General features: G+C 30.3%; 1 protein-coding gene across 3 annotated transcripts; it reads left to right on the top strand.

Annotated features, from left to right (window-relative positions):
- On the top strand, positions 1-4,740 carry LOC125421307 (GDSL esterase/lipase At5g45920). 3 transcript variants are annotated; one of them, XM_048469938.2, is made up of 5 exons: positions 4-474; positions 648-881; positions 3,344-3,411; positions 3,573-3,737; positions 4,186-4,324. In XM_048469938.2, the coding sequence occupies exons 1-5, from the start codon at positions 376-378 to the stop codon at positions 4,214-4,216; spliced, it is 597 nt and encodes a 198-aa protein (XP_048325895.1). In that variant the 5' UTR covers positions 4-375; the 3' UTR covers positions 4,217-4,324. The 3 variants fall into 3 exon arrangements, with proteins under 3 accessions (XP_048325891.1, XP_048325895.1, XP_048325889.1); XM_048469932.2 differs by having other exon boundaries at positions 16-474; positions 4,285-4,740; XM_048469934.2 differs by lacking the exon at positions 3,344-3,411 and having other exon boundaries at positions 1-474; positions 3,604-3,737; positions 4,285-4,740.
- Positions 4,741-17,817: the final 13,077 nt, after the last annotated feature.

Genomic DNA, 17,817 nt, shown 5'->3' with positions numbered 1-17,817 from the left:
AAAATTTTTGTCTTTCTTTTGTTCTTTTTACTCTTTTGTCCGTTTCTTTCTCTCTCTTTTTTGGGTGCAATTAATTGGGGGCAATTTTTTTTTTTTTTTTTTTTTTGCATTAAATTTAAAAAAGAGCAGCAGCAGCTTTAATAATAATATAAGTATAAATATAAATATAGGAAGAAATTCAGAGCAGGCAAAGGAAGATCAGACATTCAGAAGCTTGAGCTTGAGTCTCTGCGGGTTTCTTATTGCATGCCTCACCAAGCTTGACGACTTTTTTTTTTTTTTTTTTATGTGTTTTTTCAAAGTTATAAGAAAGGTTAAGTCTGATCAGTGTGGATATATATATTAACATAGTTGAAATTTCTGGAAAGATAATCGATGAGGCCGAAGATTTATCTGATCGGGGACTCCATCACTGAGGAGTCCTTTTGTGATGGAGGCTGGGGTGCTTCTCTCGCTCACCATTTCTCTCGCACGGTAAGTACGTACGGTACTCTATCTATCTATATATATATGTATATAGTTCCCTGATTGTTTTGAGGATTAAAAGTGAAGTTTTCTGACGATGTAGTTATTGATTTTCTGAATCCGATAACATAATTTTGGGGATTTAATTTTTTATTTTTTGACAAATTTTTGAGGCTGTGCAGGTGGATGTGGTGCTGAGAGGTTATAGTGGATACAACACTCGGTGGGCAGTGAAGGTTCTGGAGAGGGTTATACCGGCGGCTAAAGGCAGTGGAGATGGAGCCGATGAGCCATTAGCCGTAACCGTGTTCTTCGGCGCTAACGACGCTTGTCTTCCCGATAGATGCTCTGCTTTCCAGCACGTGCCGTTGGACGAGTACAAGCACAACCTCCGCTCCATTGTTTCCTTTCTCAAGGTAATTTTTTTTTTTTTGTAACTCCCATCTCCTTCTCTCTCTCCAAGTCCAACAATGCATACACGGATGTTTTTGGGGGGGAGTTGCAGGCGTAGTAGGATCCAGGAAAGTAACTGTTCTTGGGTGACACGCAAATCAGGATTGGGTAAATCCTTCGTAGGAGAGAGACAAATGCATTGTCATTATTATTAATTTTTTTTTTTTTGGGAAGATTGATATCATGCTTTTCCAGAATTTTTTTGGTAATGTATACTTTTCCAGATTGATTGCCGTATTGTACACTAAAGATTGTACCGGGTCGTCTATAGGGTTGACAAATTTTTTTTTTTTCTATTTGGTCAAAGATTGGGGGATTTGGTGATTGGAGGAGTAGTGGGTCCTATTATAGTGGTGGGTACAGGTGAGCTCTTGTTGTCGCTGCTGTTCCTTTTTGCCGTTGGTTTTAGCTGTTGTGATAACAATGTTTAGGTAAAAAAAAAAAAAATAAAATAAAATTTGGGTCCTCTAACTGCTTGCTGAAATGTTCCAATACCGTGCGTGTACAGCTTCGGTCCATCTAAATGCTCTCTCTCTCTCTCTCTTTTAAAATTATTTTTTATTTTTTTATACAAAGAAGGCCATTGCACCATAAGCACTTGTGGGTATTTTTTTTTTTTGTCTCACTTAAGCACGCTTGTAATTGTATATTATATTTAATTATTATGGCTATTCTATATATATTATATTAGTTATGAAGGGAAAGTGCTGGGACCCATGAAACTGGTACGTAATAATGGCCATTTATATGGTGGTCTGATTTTAGCTAAAGTTCAGGGGATAGCGACTTACGTTGTTGTCGCGTTTTGTGCGTCTTCATCTGTTTGTTATGTTTATATGTTCTCACAGCTTTTTATTTGTCTTCGATATTTGGGCCTTTGGGGGATTAATGAATCTTGGATATCGTATGGCAGAATATGTTGTACTATTAAATGTTCTTCTTCTGCGTTAACTGAGCATGCTTCAAAGTGGATTGTATTGATTTGTACGTGTTTTTTCATTTCCTTCGCAATAAATTCTGAAAAGTCATGAGAGTTCATAATTTGTTTGTTCGGGTTTTAAGGCTTGTGGGCACAGAACATTTTAAACTATATCTTTTATTTCCGAGTGACTGCAGATTGCCACATCAGTTGTGAATCCTCGCAAACTGTGATACTATGTATTTTCCTATTTCTTTTTCACATGCTTGGAGTTTGAAGACAAATATGCATAGAGTAGTTTTATTAGATTTGTTGCACTGTTTTTGATCCTTGCATGTTGTGGTCTAAGTGAAGGTCATGCATACTTGGTGTACTTTTTGAGTGAATGTCATGCATACTTTGTGTACTTTTTGTATACAATTTATCCTCGAAGGTAGTACTTTTGCATTAGAATTTTGTTTCATCTGAAAAAGTTAATGGAATTCTAAAACCATCTTTTTCAAGAGAGAATAGAGCACATGGTATGCATGCATGTATGGAACAATGATATATTGATTGAGATGGGTGATTGAAGTGAAGGCTTAACGCCTTTGGGTGTTTCAACAATTGGTGTATGGCTGTTACTTCATTAAATCATTAGATAATTTCATTATTTAAAATGATTTACAGGCTTTTATCTTCATTAGCACCAATTAGATATTTTTTTTCCTTAATAAGGCACTGTTCCAATAGCAAACTAATGAGCTGCTTGTATACTGTTGCTTTGAGTTTTTCTACATGACTTGCACCGCAGCATGGTTGTGTTGAATAGGACAGTTCATTTCTTTAGCAATTTGATTTACTTCTCTTATACTGTTATTAAAGATACAATATTTCTTTTTCTTTTTTTTTTTAATTTTAATTTTAAATTTTCTTATTTTTTAATTCCTATCTTTAGATCATACATTGTAAAAGGCTTATTCTGTAATTTCAAAAAGTCTGCTTTCCATCTGCTGTTTTCTGTTTTTAAAAACTTATTTTCAAAAACAGAAAACAGTTACATGGCCTGAGAAGGCTAAGTATCTTTTAACTGTGCTTTTTGGTTTCATTGAAATGAAAAAAATAATGCTCGTCTTTTGCCAGTTCTATGCTGATCATTAAATCACTGCAGGATCATACAAATTTCTCTAGTAAGGTATAAAGAAGCCAAATTTGTCTTCTCTATTGTCTAACATGTCGAAGTTAATTAAAGTATGTTGCTTGTTCATTGTGAAATCAAATATATCATTCGTTTAGTTGAATTTGTCTTAGTTGCACTATATATTCATACAGCTATTTGGTTAGATGTAAAATGAAGTTTTGGGTATTTCAGTAGTTAACATAGTTGTCTGCTGCATGTGTCAGGACAAAAAATTTGCCCCCCCTTTCGTTTTTTGACTCTACAAGTTTACTTTCCTACTTCAGGGTGGATATTTATGTTACATTTTTTTTTTAAATTTTTTTTTTTTAAATGCAATTGGGTTTCAGAAGCGATGGCCCACAACTCATATTCTCCTGATCACTCCTCCTCCAATAGATGAAGATGCACGCCTTCGGTAGGGTTTCACCACACATGACATTTTGATTTTTCAAAGCATCTCTTTCCTGTATATTCTGTTTTTTTTTTTTTTTTTATGCCTATAGTTGTTAAAATTAATGTATTCAGATTAATAACAAACAAAAAGGAGTTTGATTCTCAAAATATTTTTTAATTCAGACATCCTTATGTTGAGAATCCATTGAATCAGCCTGAGAGGACAAATGAAGCCGCTGGTGATTATGCCAAGGCATGTATTGCTGTAGCTGGAGAATGTGGGATCCCAGTGGTAGATCTCTGGACCAAAATGCAGCAGTTTTCTGACTGGAAAAAAGCTTATCTAAGGTATGTTCTTACTTGTAATTATATATATATATGTGTGTGTGTGTGTGTGTGTGTGTGTGTCTGTTTTATGAAGGGTTCTATCATTATTCATTAGATTTATGAATACAAATGAATCTCATTGACAATAGGAGCTTTTACGTTCAACTCTTTGTTTGATATTCGACAAATATTGTGTTTCTCTAGGTACAGAAAGAACTATCTTGATGGCTAAACATTAGAGCATTCAACATTCTATTTGTCGTCCCCATTTTCAGTAGTTTCTATTTTTGAAGAATGTATTCAGTGATTATAAATGCATGTGCGGAAGTGAGTCAAGTGACTACAAATGCTACTGTTAATTAATTTTGTGTAGTCATTCTTTGGGGCAGCATAATTGGGAACGGTGGGTTCTTTATCCAAATGATCATTGTAGTGCTCTTAATTCAATTCTATCATTGCGTGTAAGCAGGCAATCATATGTTGGTAGGATAGGACACTAAGAGAGTGCATGATGGAAGAATGATGTCAGAAACATATGATAATAATTTTGAGTTGATTGAAAATGCAGCGATGGCTTGCATCTTACTCAGATGGGAAACCGGATTGTGTTTGAGGAAGTGGTGAAGAAGCTGAAGGATGAAGGCGTGAGTCTAGAAACTCTGCATGTTGATCTTCCACTTATATCTGAGATTAACCCTAATGATCCCCTTAAAGCTTTTGAGCCGTAAATTGTAGAAAATGGTTACGGTCCTTCTATGGCTTAATGGGATCTTATTATAAGTTAATCATATACCTATGCATGATTTATTCTCCTTGGCTGTTCTACATCTGGTTAAGATATTTTGGTTGTAAAAACTGTTTTCTGGTTCGATTATTATATTTCTCTCACCATCGTCATATCCTAGTATGTTTAAGTAGCCTTTATCTTAAAAAAAAAGAAAAAAAAAAAAGGTGTGTTTAATTAGATTTGGGGAGAGACCGTGTAACATTGTGCTATATATAATGCCATATACAATTTAATTCCTTTTTTTTTTCCCCCCCTAATGCAGTCGGCAATGATTCACTTATATCGGCTGTTGTTATTATTGTTATTATTATTATTATTAGTTAGTGTTTCAAGGTTTTTCAGCTGTTATTCTACTTCCAGGAACTTGAATGTTATGATGCTGAATTTATAGGTTTAATGATACTGTATAATAACCTTTTGGTGCTTCTTATCAAATCAATAAACTCATCCACCTGGCATGATGATAACTGAACAGTGATGACTTTGTATGGCCGTCCTTCTTGAGTGGTGAAGAAGACTTTACTAATGTGGTAATATATATGTTATGTTTTAGCCTCATATACAGTAAGAATTTTTAAATATTTGAAAATTGGTCAGTATCAATCTCAAAGCTATAAAAGTGACTTGAACAAGTATAAAAGATGGAAATTTTTGACATTACATAATTGATTACGAGAGTTAGATCTGAAAACTGATTTATGCGTACACTTCGATTAGATGGCTTTTTAACATCTTTAGCTAATTTCTTCAAGAACTAAATTAGAAAAGCTAATCATTTGTGATCGTGGGGATTGTGGGAAAGGAGAGAAATATATATATATATATATATATATATATATATATATATATGTATACAAAACCCTTAAGACCACCACAACAAAATAATATATATGTATATATTAAATACTAATATATAGTATATATAATTTTAGCAAATATATATATAGTATATATATAATTCCTCTCTTATCATCCTCACGTTTCTGTCACTTCTTATTCTCCATAGTTCTTAATCTCAAACTGTTTATCGTTAAAGGCCAATAATGCATTGTTAAAAAAGGTTAGTCATCGATTGTTGATGTGAATTTGATGAATGATGGTGGAGAAATAATTGGACTTCTTGGAAAAATCTGACATGGCTTTTTTTGCCTGAAAATAATTAATTCAACACGGAAAATTTGAAATCAAGTAAAATATTTGTCTTTTAATAAGTTTGGGACTCATTATACAATTCCATCCAAATTTTAGAGTAAGGATGCACCGATAACATTTTTGATGAATAAGATTTGATTGCAATGCCAAGAACCAAAATAAGAATATTTATGGTTTCTCATCAAAATTTAATGATTCTTCATCAATTGTTCTTTTATGAGTTTTTGATTTTTTTTTTTTTAAAATTGAGATTTAAAAATTTGTTTCTGATTTATATAAATTTTAATAAGATTCATTTTATCCTCTTAGTGTTTTATAATTTTACTAGATTTGTATAAAATTTTTAATATATTTTTAAATTTTAATTATTAATTAAATTTAAAAATTGATAAATTAAGTGTTTGATCGACTACGACATACTAATTGTATATATATATATATATATATATATATATATTATATTAGTAGCATTTCAGCTGCTTAAGCACATATTCATATTATAAATTATATATACATACAACCATGCCGTAATGCACGCCAACGTTGTACCATAAGGAAAGCGTCAATAGTTTTTTCTATCGGCAATAAACTTACAAATTCAATATAGAGTATAGTTGCCAAAAAAATGATGGTGCATTCCTTAAATTATATATATATATATATATATACACACACACACACACACACCTTACACATGCATTACACAACAAATGGTATCTATTCAAATATAGACAACCCAGCTGGCTTGTGTACACCCAAGAAATATCACATTAATTGATCTCGGCCCTAGACAACCTTTAAAAAGATAATAATAATAAAATAAAAATTAAAAAAGAAAAAAGAAAACAACCCTTATGAGTTACCTTCTGCTAGGGTATTGAAAATTAGCCTCCAATATGGCTTTTTTGGTTCTGCAGCATTACTAATTTTTTAAACTCTACAGCTCATACACCAGTGCGATATCTACGTACACAAGCAGTCTAGCCAGCTAGGCAATACTCATCCACAAAGCAAACATATATCATATATACGAGTTAATCTGATTATGCCCTGCATACATTATTATCCTAACATGAAATGCATAAATATTATTATTAGCCCAAAAACATACAAGAGGAATGGAATAGGAAACACATTACATCGATCCGGCTGATACCATTTATCTCAATCCTCAAGAAGAAAAAAAAAAGGAAAAAAAAGAAAAGAAAAGAAATTATAGTAGCTAGAATTTAAGAAAGCATTGAGGGAAATACATGATTATTCTGACAACTTTAACAAAACCTGGATATACCATATCAGCAGCAAGTTGAAAGCAGTAGTAATACTAATTTAATTATGTGGCTACCATTAGCCAGGTTGGTTTTACTTGTATATATCTAGGGCTGGCTTGGTGGCTTATCGTGATGCTGACCATTTGGCCCTCCTGGTACTTCCCTATCCACATCCCTTATATTAACCTTCACCCTCAGCTTAGCCATATCATACCCCAATCCGCGTAAAATAGCCGCACTATCGATTCTCTTTTTCAGTGTCTTGCGGTTGTCAAAATTTTGGGCTTCGGAACAAACAACGTGGACTGAGAGAACGAGTAAGATTAATAGCGAAACTCGAATGACGGTCCAAGAATTGGCCATTTTTGATTGATGCACAAGGTATCAAACTGTTAATAGGAGTGTTTGAAGTAGTAATGGTAATGCGAGTACCGATCATTCCAAGTAAAGAAGAGTCCATATTTATAGTGTGACCAAATGGGTACGTGTTTATGTTGCAGAGCTTAGTTAGAGCATGCTATAGCTAATAAGCTATGGTGGTCTAGCTACAAAAGTTGGAAAATCTAATGTGCATTGTTGTCTTTTCTCTGCAAATGCACTAGGCCTATGTCCCACCTTCTCACTGTGGTGCTAATATATATATATATATATATATGACTTGTCCCTTGATTCTCCTTTCGCTCTTATATATTCCTTTCATTACCTATTGCACTTCTAAGTATTCTATATAAATCTAGTCACCATCTAGTCTTTACAAGTGCATATTCTTGGACAGTTGTTTAATATTTAATTAATTAAGAAGAAAGTTTAAGGACTGTTTAACAAAATAACAAATTAAGGGTCTATAAACTACTATAAATTAAAAATCCAAAGACGTTTCTAGTCAAATAGTTCATTCTTTGGTTGGATAATGTGACGTCTGATACAACTGAATAGCTATATATGCAGATGTGTATCGCCCACTTTGGATGTTGGAGAATGTCTTTCCGCATGGTTTTCAATAAAATATATATGCATAGCTGTCCTTTTTTGGAAATTTATGCATAGCTGTTCTTGGTTCTTGAATGGGCTGTTTCTTGTTATTAATTTCTCACCATCTACATTGTTTCAAGGGTTTGATGCATCGTACTACTGTATCATTTGAGGGGAATATAATGATAATGCATCTGCTAACAGTTTAGGGCCTTTTTTTAATTTTTTTTTTAATAAATAGTAATTCAACACACAACAAACGCATTTACCAGAACACACACACACACACAAACACAACAAAAAATTATACCCTCACACGACTGAATTAAATGTTTTTATATGGTACCTCAATTTATAGGGAAAAAAAAAAAAGGTTTAAATTAAGGCATGAAATAAAATAGTGATAAATAAATAAGTTTAAAATAGTTTGAATTTATAATAATATTCTAATGAGTATGATATTAAATATTTTATATTGTCATGTCCAATTACATATAATCCATAATATATCTCACCATTGATCATAAATAATTATTAATAAAATAATATAAATTGTTTGATATATTTTTGAATTGTTTATATAATTTGTTTTACTTTTATTATGATGCTAGAGATTGAAGGATTCGGATATTTATACTTTTGCCAAAGAGTTGCTACTAGAATATGTCTTTATAAATACAATTTTTAAAACATAATTATTTTAATACCAAAAAAAAATAATTATTGAACTTTTCAATTAATAAGGATCTTATTCGTGAGACACATTGTTGTATACTTGTCAGCCCTCGTAATTTTATTATCAATTGTCGTCAACTGAAATTAATTAAAATTTTAGGGCCATAATTGGGAGGTATTAAGGTGCATGCGACTTCAATTGAAAAATCGTGAAACTTAAAATGGCAGTAAAGTGCACGCATCAACCCTGTTTCTCCAGCCTTGGAGAATCAGTACTTTTTTTTCTTCTTTCTTTTTGGGGTAATTGTCAGCGGAATACAACGTATATATAAAATGAACGTGGATACACAATACCTTAATGGTAAACACCAAATGCTTATGGAAATCTACCATTTGCCATTAATATATTCAAATAATTTCTTTAATTGTTTATACAACTAGTTATTAATTTATAGAAGTCAAATAATGAGTTTTCCTTAATTTATACAACTAGTTGTAAACAGTTATTAATTTATAGGAGTCAAGTAATGATTTTCCTTTAATTAATTCTCTAATAATTCCCTCCTTTTGGTGGGTTAAGGGAAAGAAAAACTTCCAAATCAGAGAAATAGAAGTCAACACGAAGTAAAATTATGAAGCAAACTGAAAACGTGTTGATCAATGATTAACAGTACGCTGTTTGCTAGGTTTTTTCTTTCTTTTTTTTATTATTAATATTTTTTTTTGTTTTTTCATAACCATGTTCTTTGACCTTAAACAAGATCAGTACGTAGGAAACCGACTATATATGGATACATATTCATAGGTTGCTTTGCCGTAAATGATATATAATGGCTCCTGATGCGCTAGATTTTTAAGGTTTATAGGAGATGCCTTATAGCTGACAATCAAAATTGTTACTTTTAAAACTTGCATGATTTCATTTACTTTACAGAAATAATATTAATTTATATAAAAAGATTATGAACTTCATTGTTGGTTGATCCTCATCTTTATACTTTACACTCATGCCATTACTGGTGTACATTAGTGAATATATACTATAACAAATACAGCTTAAAAATCGTAGATTTGATAATGGGAGATGATACTTATTTTCATCATAGCATTTTAAAATTCAAAAATCATAATTGAACGAGATCCATTTACTTTGCATAAGACTTCATTTATACCCTTTCAATTTTGTTATTATGTTACTTACATCCCATACTTTTAAAAAAATCATCATTTATCTGCTTTTAGTTTCATAAAATTATAAAAAAAAAACTAATTTGTTAGTTTTTATTAATTAGTTGTAATAATTAAAGTTTAAAATTATATTTTTTTTAATGTTATTTAATCATAAAATATAAATTTATAATTTTTTTTCCTTTAACTCTTAAAATTAATTCTCTAAAAATGGACCAAATTTAATGAATAAACCTATCTTTGATATTATAAAAAATAAAATAATAATAATAATTTTTGAAAATCTTAAAGTTTAGGGTTTATATATTATATTACTTATGGCGTCCGTGGAGTCTCTAAGTAGCAACATCCAAATATTTTTACTGATAGATAAGCTTCTCTTTGCATGAGTACCATGTCAACTAGGGGTGAGCAAAATCCAATCCAACCCGTTCAACCCGTCCAATCCAATCCATTTTTAACGGTTTGGATTGGATTTTTACATCAATTGGATTGGATTGGGTTCAAAATATTATAAATTGTATGGATTGGATTGGTTATGGATTGGAAATATAAATCCAATCCAATCCAATCCAAATAAAATATTATATAACTAAAAAATTATATATTTTTTATTTTTTTCATTTTTATACATTAATTTTAGAATATTTTTTTCATTTTTATATATTAATTTTTTAATTTTTTTTCCAATTTTATATATTGATTTTTAATATATATAGATAATTTTGTTTTTCTTTTACATCCCCATATCCCAAATCCCAAATCAAATTGTAAGTTGTAATCCTAAACTAAATATTTACCTTTGTTGCTGCTCACTACCAGTCCATCACCATCACCATAATATATATATATTTTTTACATCCCCATCATATATATATATATATATATATATATATCTACATATATTGTATCCAATTGTTACTTATATATATATATATATATATATATAAATGTTTAAATATAATTTATTGTTAATTTTATTATTTTGATCTTTGTAGAGCTTACAGAATCAACTAAAATTGGTGAACCTTTCAACGTTAATTGATTTATGATTTACCAAAGTTTTAAGGTTAAAAAACAAAAAAAGAATTATGCATTGATTCTTGAGTGAATGAATTTTGACGAATGTATTATTTTACATTATTTGTTCTAACAATTTTAATTTGATTTTATAGGAGTGAGATGATGGAATTAATGTTTGCTATTTAATAAGTGCATGATGTGTATCATTTGCTATATTTTCTTTTTTATTTTCCATTGTAAACTATGTTGTATTATTCTAATTGTATTTTATGTTTAGATAATTATAATTTATTATTTATATTTTATATTTGAAAATTTTTTTATTTGTATTATATATTTATAAATTAGTAAGTTTCAAACCGATCAACCAATCTAAACCAAACCGATTATAAATGGTTTGGTTTGGTTTGGATTTAATGTTTCAATGGTTTGGTTTGGATTGTAAATTAGAAAAACCGATATGTATGGATTGGGTTGTATTTCAGTCCAAAACCGAACCAACCCAATCCATGCCCACCCCTAATGTCAACGACCGTACTGCGAGACAATGCATTCAGCTTTCAAACTCTATATTACTGGGAGTGTAAATGCACGTATTATATAATATATATGAAAATTTTCATTTAATTATCAAAAATATATGAAAATTTTCATTTAAATATAAAAAATATATGATAATTTTCATTTAAATCTTCTTAATTTATCTTAATTATATTTAAATCACATGGTTCTAAAACATTTATGAACATTTTTCAGTTTTTTATATTTGAAAAATCATCTCTTATTTATTTATTTTATTTTTGGTTATTTGAACGTTTCCCTTACATCTGTTTGATAGGACAGAAAAAAAAAAATCAAATATTGGATGATTCCTTCTACGTCTTATTAGCAGTGAAAAAAGCTGTTTTCGTATAAAATTAATTTGTTAACTAAAAATGTAAGTGCATTATGTTATTATCACATTCTGATTAAGAGTTTTCGCTCACTGTCAAATACATTTTTTGGAGCCAAATATAGCCTTTACAGTTTTACTAACATCTTTTTTTTTTTTTTTTTTTTTTTGGTTGGGGGGGGGGGGGGGGGGGGGGGTGTATACAGTTTCAGAAAAAAGAAGAAGAATTGTACAGGAATAATTTTATTTATTTACTCAATCTATTGGGTAAAATTTTTGCATATTTCCCATTAATTGATTGGGTTTTCATTTTATACAAAAACTATATCTTTTAAATTTCATTTATTTCAGCTGACCCCTTTTTCAATATGAATTAATTAATCAAAAATCAAAATACATATATTAACATATATAAATAAACAAGTCAAAAGACAAATTAAAGATCTTTTGACGACTTAGTGTTTTATCATTAATGAAGTGTTAAAAAACTAAAAGTAAGATAATATTCTGCTAAACTCATCACAGTGGCAATCCACCTTATTCAATTTTCTCAATATATATATATATATATGTAGCCGTCTATCCCACTTGACTATGTAGTACAATGAAAATCATGGGAAGTGGCTTGAATCCAAAGTTTCAACATCATAACATATATTATGTGAAAAAAATGATTAGTGGTAAAAATTAATATTTTTTTTTTCTTCTTATTGTAAGTTATCTTCAATTCATTATGTATTAAAGCTGAAAATTCCTAAAAAGCCAGAAACAACTCCATCCTGCAGATCCTAGTTAGATTTCATCAATCTGTACTGTGGTTATTAAGATATATATACTCCTGGAACGTTATTTGGATGGTTACCTTGCCGAATTGGTCACCTTGCCGATTATTCTTCATGGCATTTCATGCTTCATCGGTCGCTCTATGCTGTATGTATAATTTATCTTAAATACTTAAACTAATAAGTAGTCAATCCAACAATGTATATTCAATTTATTATACAGGATTTTTTTATAATTTGATACCATATTACAACATTAAAAGGTTAAATTGATAAAAAATGGATCCAACAAGTTTTCAAATATAATTAAGTTGAAACTTGAAAGTGACATTATAGGCTTACCAATTCCTTTTAATTACTACTATAATTGATTATCTAGTCTAAAAAGCTCACAATAATTGATTAACTTATTATAATTAGCTAACAACATAAATAGTAGTACTTAATGACTGCAAGTCGCGAATGAAAGTTGAAGACTAATTATATATATATATATATATACTATATAATATAAATATAATGATAATTCACTCTTGGATAGTTTAAGTATTTGAAAAAAAAAATTAATTAAATATAGTACATATCATATACATAAAAGGACCAAATAAACCAAGCAATATTCTTTTTACCGTTTATACCCAAAGCACGAGATGTCCAATGTTCTGAAGCGTATTCTTCAGAGTAGGTTATATTAATATCCTTTACCTTAATCGCTTCCTTTTATCTTTCACTGTCAAAATTAATACTGTATTTTACAAGTAAAATATCTAGTTATGTATCGTCTCTCTATATGCAAATTGTTATACAGCTTTTTAACTCAAACTAGCTATAGGACAGCAGCTCGATAATTAAACTAATAACACTATGATATATGGAATGGAGAGAAATGGGATGGGACCCCCTTTTTTAATGGTACCAACACGGATTATGCGTAGACATTCGTCTAAGCCAGATTAATAAATAAATAAATAAATATATATATATATAGAGAGAGAGAGAGAGAGAGAGAGAGTATCCTGCCTATAAGATGGGTTTGGAAAGTGTCTTAGGGTCTTAGCCCACATTGATTTTTACTTACATATATTTTAGGGTCACTGTCCACACGCGTGTGCAAAATATAAAATTTATTACTTTGGTCCTAGTTAAGGTTTATTAATATGAAATGAATTTCTTTCTAATTAAAATGAACATTTTATTGTTGACGCTTTGCTAGTCGATCTCGGTGATCCAATTATATGGCAGGCTTTTGCTTTTCTCGGCTAGTGCAAAATCCTTACCTAAATCCCTTTCAAAAATTTGCACAGCGATACGGCAAAATGATCACAGGACAGACGGAAATTAATTACTTATATATAGCACGATATTTGTTAACTTTATGGTCAAACTCAGATTGTTTATTTGGTAAAAGATTTCAGACTTTTAAGATTGTACATGGGGAAATGACAATTATTTTAATCCTCAGCACGTATTGATCAAGCAAACAAAATCATGATTATAAATAAATAAAAAAGTAAATAAAATTGGTATTTATAGAAGAAAATGACCATTGGTTTGTTAATCATGTACCACTTTAAGTAATAGAAACAATCAATTCCCATTATCTATAATCATAACTAACATATCTAAAAGGTCGGGATAGAAACAATTAATTACCATTATGTATAATCATAACTAACATATCTAAAAGGTCGGTCCTTGCTATTTAAGCCAAAAAAAAAAAAAAAAATGGTCGGTCCCTTGCTTTTTGTTGGCAGAAAAAAAAAAAAAAAAACAAAGATGGTCATTTGCTTTTCGCATAAAGGTTCAAGGTTCGTAAGGGGCAGGAGCCAAGTCTTTCCACGGCGCCGCGTACGTCTTTTGTGCTCCTGGCCATGAATTTTTTATTACATGTATTGATGTTTTGGACAGCACTTCAATATCCCAAAATTATGTTCAACCATTATATATATATATATATATATAATTATATAAAGGCCTACTTAATTATCAAATATTGCTACAGCTAGCCGTCCATTGGACGACATTTATTCTAGTTATTATAAATTCTTTGCCTCCTAATGCTTTAGCCATGGCTAAAGAAAATCACTACGCACTTGCCCCTTCTTATTTTTCTTTTATTTTTTATTTTTTATTTTTATATTGAAAATGTGGAATTTTTTTTTTCCCTTTTAACATTTACAATAATTTTTTCTTCCATTTTAACATGTCAAATTTACAAATTTTCAATTAGAAATATATATGATTTATTAATTGAAACAATCTTAGTTGATTTGAAGATATAGGAATTTGAATTTGAGATTTTTATTAAGAAAATAATAATTTCATCATTAATTTTTTCTTAAATGAACTAAATTACAAAGATATTACATTCAAGGAAATGATGGTATTTAAGTAAGTAAATAAATAAATAAATCTATCACCTTCAATAAACTTGTAAATGAGCCAAAATGAATCGAACATTAAAACTTTCAAACTCAGCTACATTATTTTAGCATTGATCAAGCTCAGCATATTTGAGACAAGGTGTGCATATCTTGTAGATTCCAATTTTCAAACATAACAAGTATATTTGTCTTGGCAAAACGAAGACATACAAGTATGAATTTTTTGATTAGCTGTAACTTGAGAATTATGGAATGATATTGATTTTTATTAATGGACTTACAATATGAGTAGAGAAAAAAGTTGTATCTACATATTACAGAAATTCCCATCAAATGCGCACTTTTTTTTTTTTTTTTTGGTTATTATTGTCTTTGGACAACACTGTTTCTTTCTTCTTCTTCTTTTTTTTATTTTTATTTTTTTGTAGTGGACAACACTATTTCTAATTGAAGCTTCAAGTTTTTGTAGCTGAGGCTTGACGTAAATGGAAGCAAGCGTTTCCATTATTTTGCAAATTTAAGATTTTGAGATTGAAAGTTCGATTTCTGATAAGTTCTATTTATGTCTGATGGTGTACTCCATCTTGCTCAAATAATAATAATGACAATAAATTAAAACCTCTGTATGATTATTAAAAGGTTGGTTCTTCTTGCACAGCCTAGAATTCTACCCGCACTGCATTTTTCATTTAAATTTACTAAAAAACCCTTTCATTTTTATATTTTTTTCCTTTTTGTTTTTTGTTTTTTTTTTTTTTTTTTTCAGTGACCAACCTTCCATCTTTTTCAACATCATTCTCTCTAAGGGTTTTCTAACATGATGCAGCTGCGGCCGCGGGAAGACCGCCGGCCGACCTTCTAAGGATGGCACCGCCACCAGCGATTCTTCCATAACCTGTGGGGGGAGCAGTTTTTGTTTCATTGTCTTTGAAATATTTCACAGACTTTCATTGTAGTTTGACAAGAGTATAACTGGCAGCGTAGAACCACCGCTGTTTCTTGGAGAAGGCCGCCGGAGTTGTTTGTGTCAATCCACCGATCAAGTCAATGTTCCTCTCCCACAAATCCTACAAACAATTAAAAGGAACAAATTGGAAAAGGAAAGAGACAGGAGTTAAAAGGGGTTTTTAGTAATTTCAAACTAAAATGCCGTTTAGCTAGAAATTTGGGTTGTGTGAAAAGAACAACCCCAAGAGATCTGTTGAAGCCCTTTTGTGCTGGAGATGGGCCATGGCCCATGAATGTTGTGAGACATACGAAAGGCTGAGGGTATAGTTTTGCATACCTCGTTTGTACAAATTATTGGTTGTACCTCAACGCTTTCCACCTAAAGCGATAGTCATAAAAGATAATTTTTTGAGTTTATTTACTGGTTTGTCGTACTTCAACACTTTCTAATGATTATTTATTGATCTAAAGTTGAAAATTTTAATTATTACCAAATTAAGATTAAACAAATTAAGCATTTTGTAGATTCCTATCGGATTAGAAAATCACAATTGTTAATGATTTACAGTTTTCTAAAGTCCAGACAAAAGATACTCACCATCCATTTTTCCTTTACTAAAAAAAAAGAAAAAAAAAAACAAAAGAGGTTATTAATAGACAACAAATCACCTCTTGAAAGATAACAGAATCTCTACCGGTTATAGGATATATGTCGCCTGCATAGATAAACATGCATTTCTTTCAGCAAAAAAGAAAAGATATGCACATGCACTTCAAGCTGTGGTCGGTGGCATATCCCAATGGCTTCTTTCTCTGGCCACTTGTTTAATCCATAGCTAGGACGTTGGACCAACTTAGTGGTAGGTTATGCTGTTATAAATTATGAACTCAATTAGTGGTTGAAGCTTTTGTATTTTTGCTAATTTAATTAGTGGTTGAAATTGATTCTTATATATATATATATATATATATACACATATATATGTATGTAAAATATGTAGTGTTTTCTTTTCGGTTGAAGTCACTTTTCTAATGATGGAAAGATACTCCTTTGTATAGGACCCACCCGGTAGAAATCCAAATTATTATTATATATAATATTTATATTCTTATTTGCAAACTTGCTGCTAATAATAATAATCAAGATTAATTGTTCCATTAAGGCCTTCATCAATACTAAGGAGTCCCGATATAAATATATAAAAATATACACATATTTGTATGTAATATAGAAAGTAGAGCTCGTTTGGCTACTTCAAAATGATGGATACTAAAGTTAACAAATAAATCAAGAAATGTAGGCTTTCTTATACAATTTGATGGGGCGGCGCAGATATATATAGATAAATCTGATAGGGAATCCTTGTTTGGAGCTAGCTTTCATGCAACTTACATCTCTGCAAGAGGAAACAAACAAAAGAAAGAAACTTTAGAAAGTAGAGCTCCTTTGGCTACTTCAAAACGATGAATACTAAAGTTAACAATTAGATCAAGAAATGTGGGCTTTCTTATAGAAATTGATGGGGCGGTGCACATTTATATAGATAAATCTAACAGGGAATCCTTGTTTGGAGCTTTCATGCAACTTACACCTCTGCAAAAGGAAACAAACAAAAGAAAGAAACTTTAATAATGCTATTCGTTATCTATTTTATCACTATATATATATATATATATACGTGTGTGTGTGTGTGTGTGTGTAACTACAAGCACATATAATTTATATATATATATATATATACATGCTTTAATTAATTGTTAATTATCTTTTCGGAATACTACCAATTTTGACTTGGTGCTTGATTGTTATCTAGTCATCTTATCTTCTTTACATGCAAATGTAACTTCTAAAAGTATATAGTCCTTCAACTCCCAAAAAAAAGTTTAGCATGTGTGCAATACAAACCATGATTCTTCTCTTCAATTATGCTGACTAAAATTTAACATGACACCAGAGTTTGCATAGCAATGAAATCAATTCTATGTGTTTGAATATTTGGTATTCTATTTGACTGTTAATTTATGCA

The sequence above is a fragment of the Ziziphus jujuba genome, chromosome 1 (genome assembly GCF_031755915.1).
Source record: "Ziziphus jujuba cultivar Dongzao chromosome 1, ASM3175591v1".
Lineage (NCBI taxonomy): Eukaryota > Viridiplantae > Streptophyta > Magnoliopsida > Rosales > Rhamnaceae > Ziziphus > Ziziphus jujuba.
The sequence above is the reverse complement of the archived record's forward strand: the minus strand, read 5'-3'. Positions and strand labels throughout refer to the sequence as shown.

Coding starts and splice junctions, on each gene's coding strand:
- LOC125421307 (XM_048469932.2), top strand. CDS start 376: ATGAGGCCGAAGATTTATCTGATCGGGGACTCCATCACTGAGGAGTCC. Junction 475..647: donor CTCACCATTTCTCTCGCACG/GTAAGTACGTAC, acceptor GAGGCTGTGCAG/GTGGATGTGGTGCTGAGAGG. Junction 3,738..4,284: donor TGGAAAAAAGCTTATCTAAG/GTATGTTCTTAC, acceptor TTGAAAATGCAG/CGATGGCTTGCATCTTACTC.